This window comes from Pseudopodoces humilis, chromosome 20 (genome assembly GCF_049639895.1).
Source record: "Pseudopodoces humilis isolate 2021_Gansu_Grassland_sample_001 chromosome 20, ASM4963989v1, whole genome shotgun sequence".
Taxonomy (NCBI): Eukaryota; Metazoa; Chordata; class Aves; order Passeriformes; family Paridae; genus Pseudopodoces; species Pseudopodoces humilis.
In genome coordinates, this window is record NC_142219.1 from 8,058,886 (window position 1) to 8,079,785 (window position 20,900).

General features: G+C 45.8%; 1 protein-coding gene and 1 long non-coding RNA gene across 9 annotated transcripts; one reads left to right on the forward strand and one right to left on the reverse strand.

Moving 5' to 3' along the window:
* Window positions 1-251: 251 nt before the first annotated feature.
* On the forward strand, window positions 252-20,362 carry YDJC (YdjC chitooligosaccharide deacetylase homolog). 6 transcript variants are annotated; one of them, XM_088065242.1, is made up of 7 exons: window positions 252-303; window positions 3,328-3,542; window positions 8,793-8,965; window positions 16,599-16,758; window positions 17,438-17,537; window positions 18,438-18,615; window positions 20,030-20,362. In XM_088065242.1, exons 3-7 carry the CDS (start codon window positions 8,808-8,810, stop codon window positions 20,337-20,339), a joined length of 906 nt encoding a protein of 301 aa, XP_087921368.1. In that variant the 5' UTR covers window positions 252-303; window positions 3,328-3,542; window positions 8,793-8,807; the 3' UTR covers window positions 20,340-20,362. The 6 variants fall into 6 exon arrangements, with proteins under 6 accessions (XP_087921368.1, XP_014109493.1, XP_014109490.1 ...); XM_014254018.2 differs by lacking the exon at window positions 252-303 and having other exon boundaries at window positions 1,145-3,542; XM_014254015.2 differs by lacking the exons at window positions 252-303; window positions 3,328-3,542 and adding an exon at window positions 8,078-8,178.
* LOC148182756 (uncharacterized) lies at window positions 8,881-18,183 on the reverse strand. 3 transcript variants are annotated; one of them, XR_015774283.1, is made up of 6 exons: window positions 17,496-18,183; window positions 16,577-16,743; window positions 13,294-13,449; window positions 9,872-10,001; window positions 9,591-9,786; window positions 8,881-9,017 (listed from the first exon to the last, which is right to left on the reverse strand). It is a non-coding gene; the product is annotated as an uncharacterized LOC148182756 (long non-coding RNA). The 3 variants fall into 3 exon arrangements; XR_015774281.1 differs by having other exon boundaries at window positions 9,872-10,098; XR_015774282.1 differs by lacking the exons at window positions 13,294-13,449; window positions 16,577-16,743; window positions 17,496-18,183 and having other exon boundaries at window positions 9,872-10,232.
* Window positions 20,363-20,900: the final 538 nt, after the last annotated feature.

Here is a 20,900-nt window from a genome sequence, read left to right on the forward strand (position 1 = left end):
CGCCCCGCCAATCCCCGCCCGTCCCCCTCCCCGCCGCGCGCTTTCATTGGGCTACGGCGAACAAGCAAGCGGGGAAGTGACCAATCAGAGCCCGCGGCGTGGTGGCACCCAGGGGAGGACGCGAAAGAGAACTGCGGCCGCTGCTCCCTCACGGGGCCGGGCCGGAGTTGCGTTGCCGCCGCCCCCGGGCGCCTTCACCGCCGGGCCCGGAGCGGTGTCACCGCCGGCTGCTGGGCACCCCCGGGGCAGCGCTGACACGACTCTGCCGTCTGCCCTTGCTGAGAACGTAGGAAGGGAGGCCAGGTCTGTCACTGCTGCCCTCTCGTCTAACGGGGTGTGGGCTGTATGAAAAATTACAGCCAGATCAGGCTGAGGGATTGTTAAAGGGCCTTGGCGGAAAACGTGCTGTGGGTTGGACTAGTCAGTTATCATCGAAGCCAGGGAAGGGCACACACAGTGTCCTCACAGTGAGAGCCGTGTCAGAGACAAACTGGCTCTGAGGTCACAGCCCAGGTACGGGCAGGGTTTACAGCCAGCCTCGGGGAGCCGCAGTTGGCACTGTCAGGTCAATCAGCCCCTGCTGTTCCATTCAGGCTACTTCTAGCTCAGAGCTGGCAGGCGGCACATTTAGGTCTGCTCCTCCCTGCGGTTCTGGCTCTTAGAATGGAGTAAATATGTACCCATTTGGGGGATTTATAGAGAAAAGTAACACAGTGCTGAAAAACAAAGGAAATTCAAGTTTGTGGAGTGACTTGGATGATAATACATCACAACTCTAGTCATTTCTGGATTATATTAGAGCTTCTAATTATAGGGCATAAATGCTACACAAAGAAGAACTAACAATGGTTGCTGTAACATTAAGCTGTAGCAATAACATAACATCTTTGCTTTTGGATCCCAAAATTCACCTTTTGTATTTCAGTCTCTTGCAAAGTTCTTATTACAAAGAGATTATTAAGATCTCTTCTGTAGAGAAAAACCTGCATAAATTAACACACATACTGTCCTTTATTGCATAGTTTTGCAAACTAAAGAAATACCCCTCCCCCCCAAAAAATCTCAATAAGAGGCAGCCATTGACAAAGGACATTTGAACTCCTACATAGTTCTTTTGTCTCTGAAACTCCTTGGATTGACCCATGTACCACATCGCAGCCTTGTGTGAGTCCCACATAAAGACTTCAGAATTGTGAAGAATTCAAAGTAATTGAAAAGAGAGAAAGATTTTGATCTTTGTAGTGGCAAGGAAAGAGGTAGAAGGGCTCCCATCTTGGGACTTAAATCTTTGTAATAATGGTATTTTGTCCTTGAAACAGCAAAGAATTGAAACACCGAACTTGGTAATATAGGGTGATTTAGAAAGCACATTAGTGTTGCTGGGTAGTCCAAGCATCATAAGATGATCAGCTGATTCTCTCTTCCACCAGTCCTGAAGCTGCAGGGTTTTTTCCTGCTTATGTGATACCATTCAATTGAATGGTTAGGTTTTTTGTGCTGACTTTGGCCTGTTTTCCATAGCTATACCTACATTTAAGAAAAATCTCTGACTAAATGCCAGGCCAGCCTTAAAACAAATCCAAGTGCTAAACTCAGTCACATACACACGTGTCTATACACACACAAACACACTCAAGTGTGCTTTACTCAGGACAAAAAAACTCATTTCCTACTGCTGGAGATACAAAGCTTTACTTACAGGAAAGCAAAAAAATCCCCCACTGATAGTCAAATGCCATATTTTTATGTCATTCTAAGCAGCCTTGCTGTTCTAAGACAACAGCTCACATTTGCCTCTGTTGTAACTGGGGCAAAATCAGATGTCTGTGGTTGCCATTTTAGCCATGGAAAATCAATCATATGGGGCTTTAGCAGGCACCTGTCTATCTTTCTGGGAGGTCGCTCAGTCTCAGTGCATTTAGTGCCGTTTACATGGTGCTCCCTACAATGCTTTTCACTCCCACTTTAGAAACATAATTGGGTTAGAACGGTTGCCAACAAAGAGCCCATCAATGCCAAACACCCACGGCAATTAACAACCACCTCATTGCGACAGGGCCCTCTATTGTTTCTGGTAGACTGCTGTAAGCTCCAGGTAAAATTGCCTCAGAAATTATGTGGCTTCACCTTGGTCATGACAACATCAGCTTTTTTTAATAGAAATCTCTTTATGATTCTTGTTTATGCACAGAAACAAAATAATTCAACGGTGCTGTAAAAGAGGAGAATGAAAAATGTAACTACAAAGCCTTCAGTCACACCCCTTGTGCACAATTGATTTTCAAGCACTTTGGAAATTCCTACCATTTTCACTCAGGTGCAGCTGTAGGTATAACCTGGCCTCCCTGAAAAAATGATTGAGCAGTGCCAAATGCTACTAACATGCAGGAATGAAAAATCTGTGGCACAGAAAAATTTCAGAGGGCAAATATGTACCCAAAGCAACAGATTCTAGAAAAAGGATATAGTTTTTATGTTGGCCTTTGTTTAAGATGCTTTGAACTTTCTGTTTGCTTTGCATGATTGGAGCAGTTACTGACAACTAAGGTAGCAGACCTGGCATCTCCTGGGCGTGATCTGCAGCCCAAAAAGCACTGGTACTTGGTATTGACAGCCCTTGATTTATGGAGAACACTGCAGCAACACTTGGGTTCTTTCTCAGACCAACACAAACCTTAGGCAAAACACACAGGGACAGTTCTGAAGCCATTAGTACAGAAAGTATGTTAGTACCTGATACAGAAACAAGCCCACATGAGCTCTTCTATTGGCTTTTCTCTGCATCTGGTTCCTTCTCTGACGTCAATAAAGCTGAACTGTACTGAATTCAACAGAATAACTGTAGACAATCAGGTCTGCAAAGATTCTGTGCTTTTTTTCTGTCTCCTTCTTTCACTCCACGCTGAGGAACAGCTGGTTATAAACCTCACTTCAGATGAAACAGTTGTCTCCACTGGCATGCCTTGCAACAGAGCTCTTCCAACTGTGACCCCTAAGCCTCATACAGTGAACAGGAATAATAATGATAAAATGCTGTCACTCAGGGAGAAATCCAAGTGAGAAAAAAAGGCTTGTCAAGAATTTATAGAATTCCAGTTTCTTATCAGTCAGCCTAAGTTAAGGTATAGATAACCAAAATAATTTGCTTAGATTTTTGGATTCAGTACATATAAACATAATGTAAGAATAAGCAGAGTAAGTAAATAAGCAGAAGACATTTGACAAAAAAAGTATTAACATATGCATATTTACATATTTAGATTGGAGATTTTTTCATCTCCAAGATGAGATGATTTGATGTTTTTTAATTCTGTCTTCTATTTCCAGTCTTAGAGGTAGAGAGGATTTCCTGGGAAGTTCTGCAGAGTCCTGGCTATCTGTGTCCATCACTGTCGCCATCTCTCAGCCACTCTCCTGTCTGATGCTTGTCCTTCAAGAGCAGGTTCTCCTCAGAACCCCAAAGGAATTAATCTGTACTTCCACTCAATCAACTGAGATTTTTCACTTGTTTTCAATGATGCTGGGAAGTGACAACAATCACTGTAAGTGATCTGCCAGATTAACTTCCAGGTGTAGTAACATTGCTGAGGTGTTCCTGATGTTTGCATTAATTCCCTTTTTTCCCCCTTAACATAAGGACCTGCCTCTGGTATCTTTGATCCGCATGACCTCCTGATCAAATTTACATTTGTAAAAATCAGGTTTAGGCTTAACTCTGCTTTTGTTTAGACGGTAAGTTGAAGCTGAGGAATTTATTTTGAATTTGTAGAATGATTATTATTATTTAGAATTATTGTTAGACTTATTAATTATTATTTAGAATTTGTAGGCATGGATTGGAATTGTTGTTTTGAAGATTAGCTTCTATTTTAGAATAAGAATGTAAAAATGCAATGTATGTTACATCAGTTCAGGCAGCTTTTAAAATAACTTAGTTCTTCATGGAGTTGAAAAAACCTCTAGACATCTGTTTCCTTGGTAGGTAAATATTAATGTAATTCTGAAAATTCCACTGAACATCTATGCATCTTTTACATAACCTGCTCCTCTCTGACCTCAGAGATAATTTCCTCTAGGAACCTTTATCATAAATACCAAGAAATGAACTCCAGATAGTATAATAACTTTCAGAGAGGTCAAACTGAATTCCCGATGCACTCAAACAGGTAGTGGAATCAGTCAGTCTGGGTTTAGCTATTAATGTGCACAGTTAAACAGTACCTATTGTGGACCTATCATTTAATTGTCTATGAGAAATATTCCCCATCTCAACTCTCTTTTGACCGGGTGTCTTTGTATATTTAATAGACCTCAACATCAGGCAAAAAGGCATCTGGAAAAGGAATGTGCAGGCTTTACATCATCTCAACCCCAGTTAGAAGTCACAGATGCTGTAGCTTAGTTCATATTCAAATACTAATTTTTACCACACATTAGACACTGAAGGAAATGCAGCGCAGAGAAAATAACCCTCTGAAAAAAGGGAGAGTGGATTTAAAATCACCATCAATGAGCCACAGTATCACTAAGGACCAAGGCCTGCTAGGTGCATCAGGAGGGATTTGAGTTTGGTGCTTTTAGCAATCCTCCATAATTTAATGCCGAGTGCCAAGTTAATAAGAATGGCAAATTTGCCTTTCAGCCATCTTGCTAGAACCACACACCTTGCCAGGTACTGGCATTATTTTGTGCTGGTGTTAATTCAGGTGTTTCAGACATGGGCCAGGGAAGGTGACAGGTACTACCTGGCTGTATCACATGGTAAGCAGGGTAACCTTTCACTCTTAGCAGACGTATTACAGAGTTTGGGGATTTCAACCCTTTTTGATGCAGGATGCAGGAAGCTGTTCTATGGATGAAAAAAACCCCATAGTTTAAGCATTTCTACAGAAGCCACTGAACCTCAAAGATTTACAAAATTTTTGAGGCTGGGACAGAGAAGAAAATATTTACATCCTTTCATTTAGAAAATGGATTTTACTTTGTGTCATTTCAATGCCTTTTACAGTTCACACTTTCAACAAAATTTCATGCAAGGAAAAGACAAACAAAGTACTACTGTGCTACCACTGTAATCCCAAATGAACTAACTAGCTGCAGCCAAGGGAACAAGAAAAAGAAAACACATTTTTTATGTCAACATATAAACAGACGCCTTGTTGGAAGCAGTAATTGTTGGAAAACACTTTTGTGAAATACAGGAAACCTCGAAATTTGCTACTGATTAACTCAAAGTTCAGGGAAAGAAATTCAAGCTCAAAAGCAGTGAAGCACTTGAGGAAGGTGAGAACTCCTGCTGGCTTTTGCAGCTAAACTGAGGTAGGGCTGTGCTTTGTTTTAGTTAAGCTGGAAGATGCAGCCTTTCCTTAGTCCATGTCCTAGTTTATGCAGCTCCACCAGAAATACTGGCCAGTGTGCCTATCTTCACTGCAAATGAAAGACTGTCCAGAGGAAGTCAGCCTTGCCTTTCAGCTCTGGGTTGAATTTGTAAGGGTCTTTCCCCGCTGGGCTCTGTCGAGGTCAGCTGCAAAGGCTGTCCTAGCAGCCAGCTGCGAGTGCAGGCTGCAGAGGGAGCACTGCTGCTGTCTAAGGGGATGTGGCACAGGGGCAAGGGTTGCTTACTGGGGAATGTTTGCTTCCAGTGGCAGGAAGGAGAGCTGGATAAACAGGTATGAAATCAGAAAAGAAAAGCCTCCAGGAAGTGCATTAAATATTTAAGAAGGATGTTACCGTTAATAGCGTTAAATGCATACTAAGGTTAAGAAGGCTGAGAAGCCAAGCTTTGTCTAAGATTCTTATGTTGTGCTTCTCACCTGTGCAGAGTCAGGGAGCACTGGCAGTTCTAGAAAGAGGCAGAAAACCCCAGAGTTTGCATTGGCAAAGAGAGGAGATACTTATTTTTTGATTCATGGCATTACTTCGGAGTTGTGCTGACTTCAGCTGTTACAGTAACAGCACTCATCACTAAGTGAAGACTCTTGGGGAATGTGGGCAGGCTGTGACGTTCATCTCCCAGAAGGGGAAGCAAGTAGCAGTTGCACAAATATCCCCTCTGAAATGCCAAGGGCACAGGAAACCTTTACAAAACATCAAAAACTTTTCTGTGACAGAGCCCTACAACTATCAAATGACAGAAAAGCTCACAGGAATTGCCTGAATGAAGATTTAGCAAGTTGTCTACAGCATTTTAGCATGATCTGTTTTGAATTTCATTTCATATGGTTTTTTTCCTAAGAGAAAATGTCACTGAAGAGGCAGAAGGCTGTCTCCAGCTCTCACCATCATTTGCAGTAGTCATTGCTCATTTACATGAACAGGAAAGAGCAAGAAAGAGTGAGAAAGTGACAAACAGCTGATGTCCCCTTTATGCAGCAGAAGTCTCCCAGTGCTGCCCATTTTAAGGCCTGCAGGGAAAGCAAAGCCTAGGAACCAAATTCTCTCATGAATAATATTGCTACTACCCATTTTATTTTTCTCCTTCAAAGTATCAAAATAAACTTACAAATTGTCATCCAAAATTTAGCTACCCCTCCAAGTGCCCTCAGGCTAATGGGAACAAAGTTCTGTAGCAGTTTTGCTAGGTGGACTGCAATTGATGAGAGCCTAAAGATAACAGGGCTGCAGCCTACCTCAATTCAGTGATTCCAAATTCCTTCTTAGGAGACAGACCTGGAAAACCACTACTCCCACAGGTGTTCATGCCCCCACACAGATGTTTCAAACTTCAGGTGTGAAAAGGGTACAATTTCCTCTGCTGAAGTGTGCTTCTATGTCTCCAATCAGATGGTTCTTCCTTTGCCAAAGACAGTCAGTCTCTGGCAAGTCTCAAAGACAAGTCATGTCTGACTTTGGGGCATGGACATGCCGGCTGTCTTTTAGGAATTTAACTCTGCTGAAAATGAGACACCTGGAGGCTTTGGTTTCTTTACACTTTCTTTACACATTAATTAAGCAGCAGGATTGTCAGTCCATTCCCACAGAAACGACTCTTAAAGCCTTTTCCAACCCATTTCACTCCAGCTGCTCTTCCAAGAAGCTGGTTCTTGGCTTGTCAGCTGTTTCCGCACTTACCTCCACACTGGCACAGGTTAGAGGTGTAAATCGCCATTGTCCATGCAAGAGTCCCACTCCCAGTGTGATCCCAGCTTCCTGGAACAAGTTACAGCAAACACCAAGGCAGCTACCCTGGATTCATGGACATGTTACCATGGCACTTTCTGAGCTGCCATTCTCCCTACCCCAAACATGAGTTTATTGTTTCTCCTGAAATATCAGAAGTGGGTAAATGTTTTGGGATAACACTACAGACCAAGAAGAGGGTTGTTCTGCTTTGATAGAACTTCATCCTCTTCCACAGGTGAAAAATGCTGGCTAACAGTATCTTCCACTCTTCATTTCAAGCTGAGTACTTGGCACTTTCATTCTGGTAGATCGAGAGTAGCTTTTCTGCAGTGAGAAAAAGCAGCTCAATGGGAGGACAAACAAGATTTTACATGCAGCCTGATGGAGAACTGGCTGACATCCAGCACTGAATGACAGCATGTTAGAAGCTGCCCTTCGTGAAACTCTCGTCTGTTCTCCCTGCCCTTCTCTAGCCTAACACCAAGAGCCATGGGACCTCCTGACCAGGGATTGCTGCCCTGTGGCTCTGAAGTCAGACTGAATGCACACTGCCACCAAACCAAGGTGGGGGAAAACAGGCAAGTGGCTACGGTGATGGTCACCGATTGCAGGATTATATATCCATGGCATCGTTGGGATCGTCAGTTTTGCGCTGAAACCAGCACAGAGCACGAACTGAATTGCTTGTCCCGCCTTCAGCCGCAGGCGAGTCTCACCTCGGGAGTGTGGAGCAAAGACCGCCACAGAGAGCGGCACGGGTCCCGGCCGAACCGGGCCATGCAGCGCTGCGGGCCGCCGCCGCCAGGGGCCGCCGCCGGGGCCGCTCCGGTGCTCGCCGCGCTCGGAGGCGCCGGCGCTGCGGCGGGACCGCCCTGCGCTCGCCTCGCCGCGGGGGCTCCCTCCTGGGACCGCTCGGAGCGCGGGCAGGGGGGATGCTCGGCCGGGCGGCGCGGACACAGCTCCGCCGCCGGGGCCAGCGTTTCCCCCGGGGCAGCGGCGGCCGCGGCCGCCCACACCTGGCGGCGGCCCTGGGACCCGGATCGGGCCGGAGCGGAGGTACGCACCGCCCCGGGCGCGGGAGGGGAGTGGCGGGCCCCCTGCTCCCCCGCCACAGCGGGAAGGCAGGGCCGGACCGCCGGAGCCCGCTCCGTCCCGGTTGTCCCCGGGGACACGGCCCGCACCCCCTCTGGCCGCGCCCGCTGGAGCCGGGGATCGGTGGCCGCGAAGACGTCACGGCTGCGGGCTTGCCTCAGGTGATCCGCACCCGTGCCATTTCGCTGGGCACCGCGGGCGAGGGTGTGCTGGGGAATGGAATTTGACCCTCTCTTGTACCTTCGATCGATTAAATCATCCCACCAAGTCCCCGAGCTTTCGCACGCTCCTCATCGCCAGAGGTACAAAGTATACGCAAAGGTTTGTCCCCGCAGGGGAGGGCGCGGCTGGTGCTCTTAGGCAGGAGCAGGCAGGGATGGTTGAGCCCGGCGGCCACACGCAAATTCAACCACTGTGCGAGCTGCGAGACAGCGGCGGGCTGAGGTGGAGCAGGAGGAGTTAGTCAGGGGCTGAGTCACGATTGGGTTCGCCCCCGGTAAGCCTGTCTTTTCCTGTTTGCCTGTGATCTGCAGATTGCCGAGTGTTCCCATTAAACCTCCTTTTACTTTTTTTGCCAGGGATGACATCTAAGGATGCTTCAGGTGAAGCTAATAGTAACTGGAGATGACTTCGGCTATTGTCCTCGGAGAAACCAAGGCATTGTGGACTGTTTCCTGGCTGGTGCGATATCTAACGTGTCCCTTCTCGTCAACGGAAGTGCTGCAGCAGATGCAGCCAAGCTGGCAAGGAGGTAAGCTACTTTCTTTAGCTCCTTTGTGGACAGCCTCCACGAAAAACCAAGCCTGGAAAATGTATTTTGTAGCCCCAGAATAAACACTGTATCATAGCTCAGACTGGTATAAGAAAACTCTATTCAGATACATTTACTAAGACTCTTTATAGTAAAACCAGTGATCTTCTAATACTAGTAGTGGTCTTTCTCTAGTATTAGCCACTGCACCTTTCCCCCCCCGCCCCAGGATAGGAAGTCATTTCCACTATTTGACTAGTAGAAATTGGGTTTGTCAGACTTTCTCCTTCCACACTTCTAAGAGATGCATCATCAGAAGGAAAGTGCACATTATATAGTTAGACCAATCTTCCTACCCCTAAAACTATAAGAGCATAAAAGCACAAGTATTTAAATCTAATATAATTGATCCATTTCACCCAGGCCAAATACAAGGTCAGACAGGCTCATTGCAGAATCAGGGAAAGGTGTGATTCTGCAAAGGCTGATTTATAAATCTGGACAGTGAAAAACTTGACTTTTTCCCCACACCATAAACCTTTTTAAAAAAAGCACATCAATATTTATATTAATTCTAGGCTTGATAAATCTGTAAAAAATGCATACATAAAGAAAGGAACAATACCTTGTACCACCTTTACTTCACCAACTTCAGAGGCTGCTGGCACAGTTAGCTCTGCAGCAGATCAAGTGCTCTGTGGCAGTCTCATGGTCTAGTCTAGCAAATCCTTTAATAGGAAGCATTATTTGTATTTAGGAGGTAAAACCCAGTTTATGCTTTAGCTCTGGTGTAGCCAGGCACTTGGAAGCAGGAGTATGTCCTGAAAGAGAGAACATCAAGGTTGAGAAACAATTTAGGAAAGCAGAAAAGGAAAGAAGCTGTACTGCTGCTAAATAAACAGAGACCTTATGCTTTAAATGTAGCTGCTGTGGGGGAGACTTTCATGAGAGTCCTGCTGTCCTCGTTCTCATTGAGCACCTCTCCTCAATTTGCTGTGGTTTTAGAGGTATTTGGAAATTGCTTTTAGCTTCTTTGCTGTATAGTAGTGGAAGAAAGCCAAGGTGCAGTGTTAGTGGCAAACTGGTCTGTAATAAGGCTAGAGATTCTTCACAAACATCAAGGGAGGAACTGCCTGGGAATGAGAAGGGGAGAGGCACAACACTAGTAAGATTCTTAAAATCCTATTAGTAAATGAAACAAAACACAGAGATAAAGCCAGCACATCTCTCAGACACAGAGGCACCATGAAACCCTTTAAGCCCCAGTGGTCTGGTAATGTTGTCAGCTATTTTAGCCATGGTCTTTAGCAGGCTTTTAAAATAGAATCCACCTGGCCTCATTTCCATAGCCAGGAAGTAGGCCATGGAATCAGGGGTTTAGAAAGCATCTTTGAATCCAGGTCATGACACTTGTGCTGGCAGCTGATATGGGTGTGAAAAGCCACTTGGGAGAGCAGGGGACAGCAGAGGCTGCAGCCTGCTGCTCCAATTTGATTTTTTCTGGGGAGATGGGCCTGGGAGGGGATGTAATTTTGAATTATCAGTGTGAATGAAATGGATTTAAATCTGTTTCTGAGCATATAAGCAGGGTCACTTTGGGAACGTCTGCCAGCTCTGAAGATCAACACCCCAGCTTCTACATTTCCTCATTTGTGTAGCTATCTGCAGGTGTATTCAGCCATACCCAGGCATGGGGGGAGCATTAGCAGGTGTGGAGAAGCAATTTCCTCATGTTGAAATGCAAGCCCAGCCTCAGCTGCTGTTAATTGGCACCTGTGTGTGTAAACAAACCCCTGTGTCACCCCTGAGATATTTGTTCATGTTACAAAGGCTGACGCAAACTCTCTACACAGATGACAAATAGGTCAGATTTGCTAGAAACGTCATTGAGTCCTCCTCATCTTGTGGTGCAGAAATTGGAAAGTATCATTTGCTTGTCTGCCTTGCCAATATTATTCCTTCTTTCCCCTGCTTGGTGTCATCTCCCATCCCACTGTAAATATTGAGGCTTTTCATTTTATAGGATTAAAGTCTGCCTGTTTTTTTTTCTCCCCATGTTTGTCTTCCCCTGTTCAGCCTTGACCAGTGGTGTAAGCAGGAAGAGTGGATCTATCCTCAGCTGAGAGAAGAGGCTTGAAGCAAATAGCTTGTCCTTTCCTGGGGCACATTCCAGTGCGGTGGAATTTGGTCTTTCACACACATGGTGCCAGGATTGTCAGAGTGATGGACTGCTTTTATGGCTTCTTGATAAACTGTCTATGACATGATTGCTTGTCACTGCAAGTCTTAAGCTGTCACTCCTCATCTGGTATTCAGATAATTGGACACAGGAAGAGCTAATTAATAAGTAGGCAACTTTTCCTTCCAAGCACCTCATGCTGCTCTACAATGTTAGGACCCAGCATCTTTCAGAAAGGAACACAGGTCTTCTGAAATTTCTTTATTCCTTTCATTTTCACAATAATTCTGTAGTTTCTGGTTATACCATCTGTTGCTCTGAGTCTTGATTAAAAGCCTTGGCAGACATGTGATAGTCAGCAGATCTTTGTATCAGCTCTAACACAAGCCAACTGCAGAACAGCAGAACCAAGCAGTAAAAAATGTACCTTCCTTAACATTCAGGCTCAGCACCTTGGGCTTTCCTCATCTGCTGTCACAACTGGGCTGAAAGAAGGGGCACACTCATTTCTGGCAGCAGAGAAGTTTCAGCAGAGGCCTGATCCATCACCAAATGACAAACCTATTGATAGCATCTGCCAGAGCAGAACATAACCAGAACAGCAGGTGGGAGAACAGACTGCCGTTGTAGGTTGAAGATTTTTTTCAGTAACTCAAAGCTTTTCTCTTTATGGGGCCTTGACTGACTGTGATTTCCTGCTTATTCATATAATATAATCACAATTTTCTACTTAAGAGGCCCTGCCTTGAAGTCAGGCTCTGGAATAATCACCAGGAAGTCTGTCTTTCTCAGAAACTGGAAGGGTTATTTTGTAACTTGAAGAGATGCCTTAATTTTTCCTTAGAAAAGTTGAGATAGAAATAGAGACACCTAAGACAGTTTACTGTCATATCCCCCCCCCTTTACATCAAACAGCTCAGGTGTCACTGAGTCTTAGGACCCTTTTCTATTTGATTGTGTCCAAATAGCTTATGAAGAGTGACATATTTTAGAACACAACCTCAGTCTTCCTGGGTATTTTTTTGTGGTTTAAATACTGAATATCAGCCAAAGCCCCCACAACATCTGGGTACATTTAACAGAAGAATCTAACACAGCCACATTTAATTGCTCCATGTTTTCACTTCCTTTCCCATCAACACTAATTGCAAAATATGTGTGTAAATTGTGACTTAATTCTGACCCTCACAGTCAACATCTGACTAATTTAGAATTCTCTTATGCTTTCTCGTCACCCTTTTATGTGACTGTTAATCACACAGCAGACAGTTCCTCTGCTGCACTGTTTGGATAGGGGTGGGACCCAATCTGAAGCTTTACACTAGAATCTCAGATCATATTGACTTTACTGGCAACAGCCCATTTTACTGACATAAGGCTGCAGACACAGGAGCTGCACTTGATACAAAGACGTAATTACAACAGAAACCTGGGTCCCTAAGCTAAGTTACAGCAACCAGCTCTTAACAGTGCAGAGGGTTTAGAGCATTTCTGGCAGAAGAAATAGGTTTTTAGCAGTAACAGAGAAAGAAAGTATGCCATTTGAAGAAAGACAGATATTCCTGAATGGTGAAAGTGTGTGTGAGGAGGTATGCAAATGCCAACATGAGGAAACTAAGGAGTGCACGCTTTTGCTCAAATCCTTGCTTTGTTTGGCTTCAGACACATGGGTGTTCACTGAAGCGAGATGTTTAGATACAGATACGTATGTGAGGCTCTGACTTGGGTCACACTTGGGCCGAAACCTGATGATCAGCAATTTCCTGGATGATACAAATAGGATGTTGAAGGTGGAATTTGTTTACCCATCAAGAGAAAGGGAAAAGTGCTATGCTTAAGCCAGAGCATGCAGCCTTCAGCAAGGCAATTGGAACAGTGCTTGGCAAATCTCATAATTCCCACAGCCATTGCAAGTGCTCTCAGGAATACACAGTCCCATGGCATGGGCAGGCAGGACCCAGGACACTGTTGCTCATCCAGCCTCAGAGTGACTTGCTGCAGTTACCCATTCTCCAGGGTCCCTTTGCTGCCAAGGATGTCAGTGAACAGGAATTGCAGCTGCACATTGCCTCAGCAGAGACATTTGTTCAGAGCACTCATGTGGCAAAACAAGCAACTACTTGAAAAGGAAGCAGTTTAAGCAGTTTACCTGATTGTATTTCCTCTCTCTTTGATAACTGAACTGGGCCTGCTGACTCAGAATTCTTTCGAGGGTGAATTTCTTCTTGCTCCTCCTAGCACTTGCTGTAAGGATATTTCCTCTTGCACAAGCCTCTCCTTTTCTGCCCCCACCTCTACAGGAATGCTGAGAAGAGAGCCATAGATGTAACAGCCAACTTTCAGTGCAAAAAAGCTCACTAATGCATTAACCTCAGTGGCCTGAACCTCTTCACCACAAGTGCCCAGGCAGCTCAGTCTAATGCTGATCCTGCTGCAGGAGCACACACCTGACTGAAAGGGTCATTATGGCTTAAAAGAGTAATCAGAAAGAATTTAGAGACACCAAGTTGATTCTTCACATAATTTTGTTTTGGCAATGGTGGCTGTATGCAGAAACTAAACTGTTGCCTGAAGCCCAATGCCAATCCTTTTATTTTGCATCTCGTGTGAGCAATTAGCAATTCATGACCAGCAATGACCAGCAGGGCTCACCCTGTCCCATCTGGAAAGGGCTTGGGCAGAGGAGGGGGTATGAGGCCAAACCCACAACAGCTGAGCTCTGGTCCCAGGGCAGCGTCACATGCTATGTAAGCTGCTTGAGCTGTTGGTCTCTGCTTCAGTATTTCAGCCAACAAGTTAGCAGGTAGTTTACAGTCTTTTGAAAGACGTGGGCAACTACAAAGTACGTTTCTGCTACAGAAATAATCATGTGTGCTCTGAAAAGTGGGCCCTTTCAGGATATTCCTGCACCTTAACTTTTCTCCCTCTGAGGATGCAGTAGAACTCTGCTGTACTCACTGAACTGTCCTCCTCCCCATACCCTTACAACTTCTCAGCATGCCTTCTTCTGTGCACCTCCCACAGATGAGTATTTCTGAACAAGTTTCTCATGTATAGCATTTTGAGTTTTGCTTTCAGTGCCTGTATCCCAGAGCCATTAAACACGAGCAATTCCTCTCCAGACTGACTCCATGAGCAAACTATTAAGATATTCAGCTGGTGTTAGGGAAAGCTCTGAAACATGCTCTAATGTTACAGTCAGGGTCTCTTCTTACCCAAGGACAAGGCCAGCTCTCTCTGCACTTCCACATTCTGCACATTCCCCAGCTCAGGGGCTGGCTTCGGCTCTGGCCAGGAGCTGCTCTCATGTTCCCCAGTGCAGCCCTTGGCTCCTGGGTGTCCCACACCTGTCAGAGGGACTTGCCTTCTCCTGGAAATAGCCTCCCTCACAGCATTTGAGGCATTGCACAATTGCAGGCAGTTCATTTGATGCTCCTGGGAGACAGCACTGAGAGGCTCAACTGTTCATTTCTTGCCCTCCCACAACACATGAGAAAGAGAGTACTCAACAGAAAAAGTCCATCGGCTGATTCATGGTAACACATGAATCCTTTTTTTCTTGCAAACTGGCTGTGCTACAAATAATACTCCAGCTGATGCAGTCAAGAGCTCCCTGGAGACATGATAAAGAATTTGGGGTGGATTTCTAAAAGAAAACCAAAACAAAACCACAGGCTTTCCCTCTGCCTTTGGGCTCATGCAGGGTGCCCAGCAGGATACAGGATGGAGGGGAAACCCTCCTGCCACAGCACCCCTTCTGCACTGTAGCTGTCTTCTGTGCTGCTCTGCAGCCTGTCACCCCCAGTGACACCTTCCACTTTTTGTATTAGCCAGGAGTTGGTATGCACATGTGCTCAGGCCCCTGCTATGATGAACATTTTTCATCAGTGAAACAATCAGGCCCTGCTACACAGAAATCACCAGATCAGAAAAGCCAGAGAGGACCTTTTTCTCCACAAGCTGTTTTGCTCCATGAAATTAACATTCAAGCTCTTTAATCATGCAATGGACTTATTTTTTTTCACAGATCTGTGCATTTAACTTGACTCTTAACATATATGTCTTTGAGAAGTAGTGTCTGGCAACTGATTGCACCATCTACCTGGTTCACAAGACATGGAAGAGCCAGGAAAAAAAGACTTTCAGTTCTGCAAGGGCCAAAGCATTAGGACATGAATGAGCTAAATGACTCTGACTTGGTCCAGTCCATCCACAGTCCTGTCTCCAGTGAGCTGGTGCTTCAGCAGTCAGCTTCAGATGTCAGACAGCACCCTTTGCCTAAATGGAGATTGTTTTTGTTTTCTCCTTGCCATACAAGGGCTGTACCAGGGACAGACCACACCCACTTTTAACAGTTCCATGCAGATGTTCCAAGAAGGTTTTAAAGCATCACAGACTTCTTGTCTTGAAATTCACTCTGCACCATGACTCAGACTGGGCAGCATAGACGGAACATTGCAGTCCTTCATCCACTCACTGGGTCAGCCAGAGGCCATGGGTTGTCTTGGGAAAAGTTTCAAAGCATCATTTTGGCTACTGATTCTGAGGATTTCCAGAAATGTTAATGAGACCCATCACAAGTCCAAGCACGCACAAGTCCTGTTCTCATTGTAGGGGAATCCACAGCAGACCAAGAAGGAAACACCAGCACTCTGCTAAGCCCTATGCTTGAGGGGAGCTCTGCAGCTACACCAGCTCCACAGTTTGCTTTGGTTTTATTTTTTTTTTTTCTTTTTTAAGAATGCTACAAAGTGCAACTGGGTAATCTATATGCTCCTTAGCAAGACTCTACACTTCCCTGTAGGCCTCCTTGCACTAATCCTTCTTTGGCTGTGCCAGGGAGATGCTGTTCTGTACAGCTCAGCCTTGTCACTCACTGAGTGATTGCTCCAGTAGACAGAAGCCTGGCCACTGCAGGCAATTCCATCTGCAGCCCCTTGTATTTACACCTGTAGCCTCTGCTGTTGCCATAACAGCTTCCTTGGACACTGTTTATATGTAAGTGACTGGATTCTTCTTAAGCGCAGCTTTAGGAGTCATCAAGTAAAACTCAAATGACTCATAAATGTTCCATCTTTAACAGGGTGAACAACTCAAGGGGATACCTAGCAAGGGCTAATGAGGTGCTTTAGAAAAACTGCAAGATCTGGATTTTTCAGCTGGTTTCCAGTGACTGCAGTTACTGGAGTGCAGTTACAGCATTTAGCCCAAGATACCTCGTGAGCCAGGGTGGGGGCCGGGTTTGGGGGCACTCACAGGCTGGCTCTGGGTAGAGTGCTCAGGGGGGTTGCCTGGTTGGGGTCACTGCCATCCTTTCTGGCAGAGCAGAGATACAAAGATGTACTCCAGTGAGCAACACCTCTAAGATCAGTCTGGTTCTTACATTTAAATCTCCCCTTCTTTGACAACAGTGAGGGAGGGGCAAAACTTACCAGATATTTCACTCTCTTCCAGATACAACATCCCAATAGGCCTGCATGCCAACCTCTCCGAGGGCTCCCCTGTATGTGAAGTGCTCAAGACAAACTCTTCTCTGCTCAACCAGGATGGATTTTTCCATGGAAAAATGGGATTCAGAACAGCTCTGTCAAAAGGTCTCCTGAATATGTCAGAGGTAGGAGAAAGCCACATACAGCTGTACAGCTTGCCTTCCTGATACAAATCAGCCTGCATTTATCCCAGCACATAACAGCTGAGGATCTTTCCCAGATCCCAGCTGTGAGCAGGCTTAGAGATGAATCCTGCCTGTGCAGCTTGAGCTGGCTTTTAGGTCCTGGGCCTCGTTCTGCAGCCTTTGAGAACCCATTCTTTCCTGATTCAGTGCCTGTATATACTGTTAAATATTTATCTGAGGAGGTAGAAGGGGCATTGGAACAGGTATTTACAAAGAACCTAGAGATCAGTAAAGAGCAAATGACAGAAAAGCCCTAAGTAAGCACCAGGCTTTTCATCAGCTTGTGAGAGGTTTTGGTTCTCTAGGGAGATGTTTGGTTTTGCCCCATGAGCAAGGATGAACATGTTCAGATGATCAAAACTACACCCATTTTAAACAGAAATGGGCGTTCAAATATCCTATGTATTTAGAACATCCCCATCAGCAGTACCACAGAGAGCCCCATGCCCAGTGGAGGCTCTGGGCAGCCCAGCAGTGCTGCACATCCCTGTACAACCACAGCACCTGCTGCTTCCCAGAGCCAGGTCCTGGCTCCTGCCCAGTGAGGTCCCAGCAGCCCCATCATTCCCCTGCTCTCAGCCTCTGCCAGGTCATGCTCTGACCCTTTTCTGCTGCACAGGTGAAGCAGGAGCTAAAGGCCCAGGTGGAGCTGTTCCATGAGCTGACAGGTCACCTACCTCCTCACATGGATGGGCACCAGCATGTCCATGTTCTCCCAGGTAAGAAGGAAATCTTCCCAGCACCAAGCAGGTAAGAGAGTCAGCTCAGAGGGGACTCCCCCTGCCACAGCTGCCTTTATGGGCAATAACCCCACCATGAGACACCTGCTAGCAGTTGCAGTTTGAATGTTCCCACATGACCCCACAGTCCTGTGCAGACCCAAACTCTTCTTGGAGGCCTGGGTCTTCCCATAGCAGCACCAGGGCATTAATGGCACAAATGGTCCAGGTTACACCTCTTCCTCCAAGGAGCAATAATTCTCCTCAGCATCTTAATTCCATGTTCTCACCCACATTGAAGGAGGCAGACCAAAGTCAGCAGCAGACTGGCCAGTTTAAACTGGAATGCTGGAGCTTGCAATAGCTGGTGGCTCTTTCAGATCCTACAAGAACTCCATCCTGTCTGTTGTGTTCCCACACCAGCCCCTCACTGCAGATCTAAGCTGTAGAGATGAGCAAGGATCTTTTGTCCTTGTTTTACAAATAAAGTCATTGTGGTACACAGATGGAAAATGGAGTGAGAAAAGAATCCAGTTTTTCCCATTCCACTATTAACTGCCTCCGGATAACATTGCTCTGGCTGTACAAGGACTTGATGAAGAATTTGTTCCTGACAGTGCAGACCTCTGGTGCACTCTAAGACCAGAGTCACTCACTTAGAAGCGGGGCTAGACTAAAGGCTCAGTGCTGAAAGGAAGACAAGGCACCTACAGCAGAAGTCCAGGGAGAAATGTTTCCAGTATAGCAGGTGACTCTCATACAGACGGATTTTGGCAGAAGATAAACCAAATGGAATTTTATTTTCATAGAAAGGAAAGAAGCCTCTGTGCTAACAGCTTGCAGGGGACTCGAGAAGCTGGTTATCCAACTCCTGACTGCAGACTCTGGTTTTGCTTACAGAGGTCAGGCATGTATTTGCAGAGGTGTTAGAGGAATATGGGATTAAGTACACACGTGTCCCAATAGAGCCAGGCCTTCATAACTGTGACTGGATTCCACCATCCCTCATGGACTTCTACCTGGGAGTAGAGGAAGATTCTTTTAACACAGTGGATGTGTTTACAAAGCATGGAATAAGGTAAGACAGGTATTAGTCATCCTTTTTTGTAGTAAAACATTAAGATTTTATCAGTTCCTGATAGTATCTTTCAAAACTGGAACACTACCTTTCTCTTTCCTCTTAGGACTTAGAGAGAGTTTCAGGAGGAGCACAAAAGTGCCAGGGGCACAAGGGCTTAGAAAGTTTTGTTTGAACAGAGATGAGTCACTTTCCACTTGAGAAGGAATGTTATTTTCAGGGTATGCTTCTCAGCCTTTCTAGTGAAGCTGCATCAGCCTGGCAGTTGGAATGTCAGGAGAAATGCTGCATCAACGCTGGAATTTTAGAAGTATTATCTAAGGAAAATTGAACTAAATTTTCATCTTCCTGTCATAGTACAGAAAGGGTTTTAAGTAGCAGGAAAGAGACTAATTAGAAGCAGGTATTTGTTAGGGGGAAGCAATAAGCTCTGAGAGGTGGCAGTACCACAGCAGGTGATCACTGCTGTAAGCAGAGCCTTGTCAGTGTCTTGCATCTCAGGGGCCAAACCCAGAAAGCTCAGCCCTTTCCCCAATAAAATCCTTCTCTTAAAAGTTTAGTCAGTGTTTTTTGTGTTAAAGGCCTTTCCCTAGAGACCCTTGCAGTCACCTGTCCTTTGGTGCAGATGTCATTATGTCCTCAGTCCACTGGAAACATTATTTTCTGGGATTTTTTTTTTTAAATCTGTTGTTCTGAACACCAGCAGCAGGCTGGCCTTTCTCCCTTCTCAACAAGAGCTGAGCTGGACTCTTCCGTGATCATTCAGGTAACGACTCCAGCCTTGATTTCTTCCAAAACCATTTTCATTCTGCCCTGACATGCAGTGGCTCAACTCTCCTGGACTCGTTCATGCCGCGCTTAGAACTGACACTCGCAGCCAGACTTGAAGGAAGAATTGCGTGAAGCGAAGAAACAGGGTGTAGGTGGCATCCTCTAGGAGTAACATTTTGTCCATTTATTATGGCTTTTTGATACATTCTGGCAGAAGGCTTCTTTAGCTGGGTGGTTGCCATTTTATTTCAGTTATTTCAGTTTCTACTTAGCTGAGGGGTTATTATTCAGGCTTAAGTTATTTCTATAGTGTGGCATTTTTCAGTTTAGCACTGCTTTTCCCTTTTGGGACAATAAAATACACCTGTAAGCTCACAGATGCCAAACACCCCATGTGCCATCACAGTGCTGGGGCTGTGCTGGGCCTTGCTGTCCTTGTAGAACTGCTGCTTGAAATAGGATCCTGGTTTCAGTCAGGAAATGTTCTGGTTTTACTTTTGTTTATAGTTAAAAGTTTAAAAAAACATGAGTTTTTTTCTATCTTAAATTTTAGGTAAATTTTGATTCCTAATCCAGTGGATGTAACACAATTCTCTACCTACCTCTCTGGCATTAACAGCTGTGTTCCCTCCTCTGGCTGCAGGTGGCCAGACATTTACATAGGCCTGAGCACCATGGGCAGGAACATGTCTGTCAGCAGCATCCAGAGCGCCATCGACAGCGCCGTCCTGCAGCTCACGGCCAAGGCACCGCAGAGCAGCACAGTGACCATCGAGCTGATGGTGCACCCAGGGTACCCCAGTGTCCCACCCGCCGGTGGCTGTGGGCAAGGACCAGATGATTTCTCACAGTCCTGGGAACGCCTCCATGAACTCCAGACATTAATTAAGCCGGAGCTGCAGAGCCATTATAAAAGCAGGAACATTCAGCTGTGTTCATTCAAAGATCTTTAAATAAATGAGCAGCCATCCATCCATCCATCCTCTGAAGACAGGCAGTTGCAAATGTCCAGATCAAATGTCCAAGCCAAATCACTGTTCTCAGAGTCACAGGCCCTGGTCCAGCTCAAAGGAGTTGTGAACGGCCTGGGAATGGACACCACCACCCTGTGAGCAGTGCCCCAGAGCCCCAGCTGCAGGTTTAAGACCACAATGTCTGCTCAAAATGTGCCAAACTCCTTCTGTGACACCCCCTCCACAGCGCCCCAGTGCAGCACACGCTCCCAGGATGCAGCTCCAGCAAAAGAACAGCACTAGGACAGACTTGGCTGTGAGACGCTGCAGCACAGCACCCTGAGGAGTCTGATCATTTCCCCTTCAGACTTGATGGCAAAACAAGAACTGTGCTGGGGAGCAGGTGCTGCTTTGGAGCAGCCACTCAGTGTCGGTCACCCACTGGACACCTGCAGCACTTGGTTCTCTGAAAGCAGCCAGTCCCTGCCCCTCCACTCGTACCTGTGCACCGATGGTGAGGGGCGCAGGGACATTTCACCCTCAGAGCCTTCCTCTGCTCAG

What these genes read in the sequence shown, in the direction of transcription:
- YDJC (XM_088065242.1), top strand. Translation starts at nt 8,808, where the DNA reads ATGCTTCAGGTGAAGCTAATAGTAACTGGAGATGACTTCGGCTATTGT. An exon ending in GTCTCCTGAATATGTCAGAG is followed by an intron (nt 16,759 to 17,437) that starts GTAGGAGAAAGC and finishes TCTGCTGCACAG; the next exon opens with GTGAAGCAGGAGCTAAAGGC. An exon ending in TTTACAAAGCATGGAATAAG is followed by an intron (nt 18,616 to 20,029) that starts GTAAGACAGGTA and finishes CTCTGGCTGCAG; the next exon opens with GTGGCCAGACATTTACATAG.